General features: G+C 49.6%; 1 protein-coding gene across 1 annotated transcript; it reads right to left on the reverse strand.

Annotated features, from left to right (window-relative positions):
- Positions 1-453: 453 nt before the first annotated feature.
- Positions 454-804, reverse strand: LOC149393406 (uncharacterized). Its single transcript, XM_089618013.1, has one exon. It carries the CDS (start codon positions 802-804, stop codon positions 454-456), a length of 351 nt encoding a protein of 116 aa, XP_089474139.1.
- Between the last annotated feature and the right edge of the window lie 359 nt (positions 805-1163).

Genomic DNA, 1163 nt, shown 5'->3' on the forward strand with positions numbered 1-1163 from the left:
GAATTGTGTGCTATTGTCGGTCACAATCGAGGCAGGGATGCCGTGCCGGCAGATGAAGTTCGTCGTATTTGCCTTGGGGATTCTGGCAAGCAGCTCGGCTTCTACCCATTTGGTGAATTAGTCGATGGCGATTATGGCATACTCGTATTGCCTTGGCGCTCTCGAGAGCTGGCCAAAGATGTCCAAACCCCATTTTGCAAAGGGTCGTGGGACAATGATGGTGATTAGTGGAGTCGGTGACAGTCTTGGGATTTCGGAGAAGCGCTGGCACTTGTCGCAGCGCTTCGCCCATTCACAGGCATCTTTCTTCATGGTAGGCCAAATATAGCCTCGTTTAAGTGCTTTGAGCGCGAGGGAGATTCTAGTAGCATGGTTTCCGTAGATGTCCGCGTGTATTTCGCGGAGGACCTTGGTCGACTCGACGCTATTGAGGCATCGGAGCAGCAGCATCGATTAACCGTGCTTGTAGAGTACGTCATTTCGAAGCATGTACTTGGATGGTAGGACTCTCAGTTTATTTGCTTCCTTGCGGTCTTCGGGGTGTTCCCCTCTTCGTAGAAATTCGATAATCGGGCTCATCCAAGTTGGCTGAAGCGTATCTTCAACAGTTCTGACTTCATCTCGGGAGACGGATGGTCGTGGGAGAAATTCGATGGGGACAGTCCCCAATCCCTCTTCGTCGATGCCAGATCCGAGGAGAGCAAGAGCGTCATCCTCCAAATTTTGTTCTCTCGGGATTTGGAGAATCTGGAACCAAGAGAAGGCATCGAGTTTGGAGTTTGTCTTCGCCAGATAGGCGACCATGTTGGGCTCCTTAGCGGTTGATGAGCACGTATTTTACTTAGGAATCCGCCCTCATTTGACTTGAATCGAGCTAGTCCTTAACTGTTTTTAACGGTTATTGTGAGTTTTCGCAACATATTTCAGGAAAATGGTGTTATTTGAAGTCTCGGAGTATTTGATGACAAATGGAAGCCTTTATGATGAAAAACAAGTCAAAATGAAGCATAGAAGAATTAGAAGGCGAATTCTGGAGCTCCTCGCGCCGCGACCATCAATCCTTGCGCCGCAACGTTCTTTCGGCTTTGGCGGAACACCTCCAGCAGCATTCCTCGCGTCGCAACCCCTATTTCTCGCGCCGCGAGGTCCTCCAGAAAACATCT

The sequence above is a fragment of the Urtica dioica genome, chromosome 6, assembly GCF_054948205.1.
Source record: "Urtica dioica subsp. dioica isolate 48M chromosome 6, U.dioica_male_clone48M_v1_H2, whole genome shotgun sequence".
Classification (NCBI taxonomy): Eukaryota; Viridiplantae; Streptophyta; class Magnoliopsida; order Rosales; family Urticaceae; genus Urtica; species Urtica dioica.

Coding starts and splice junctions, on each gene's coding strand:
- LOC149393406 (XM_089618013.1), bottom strand. CDS start 804: ATGGTCGCCTATCTGGCGAAGACAAACTCCAAACTCGATGCCTTCTCT.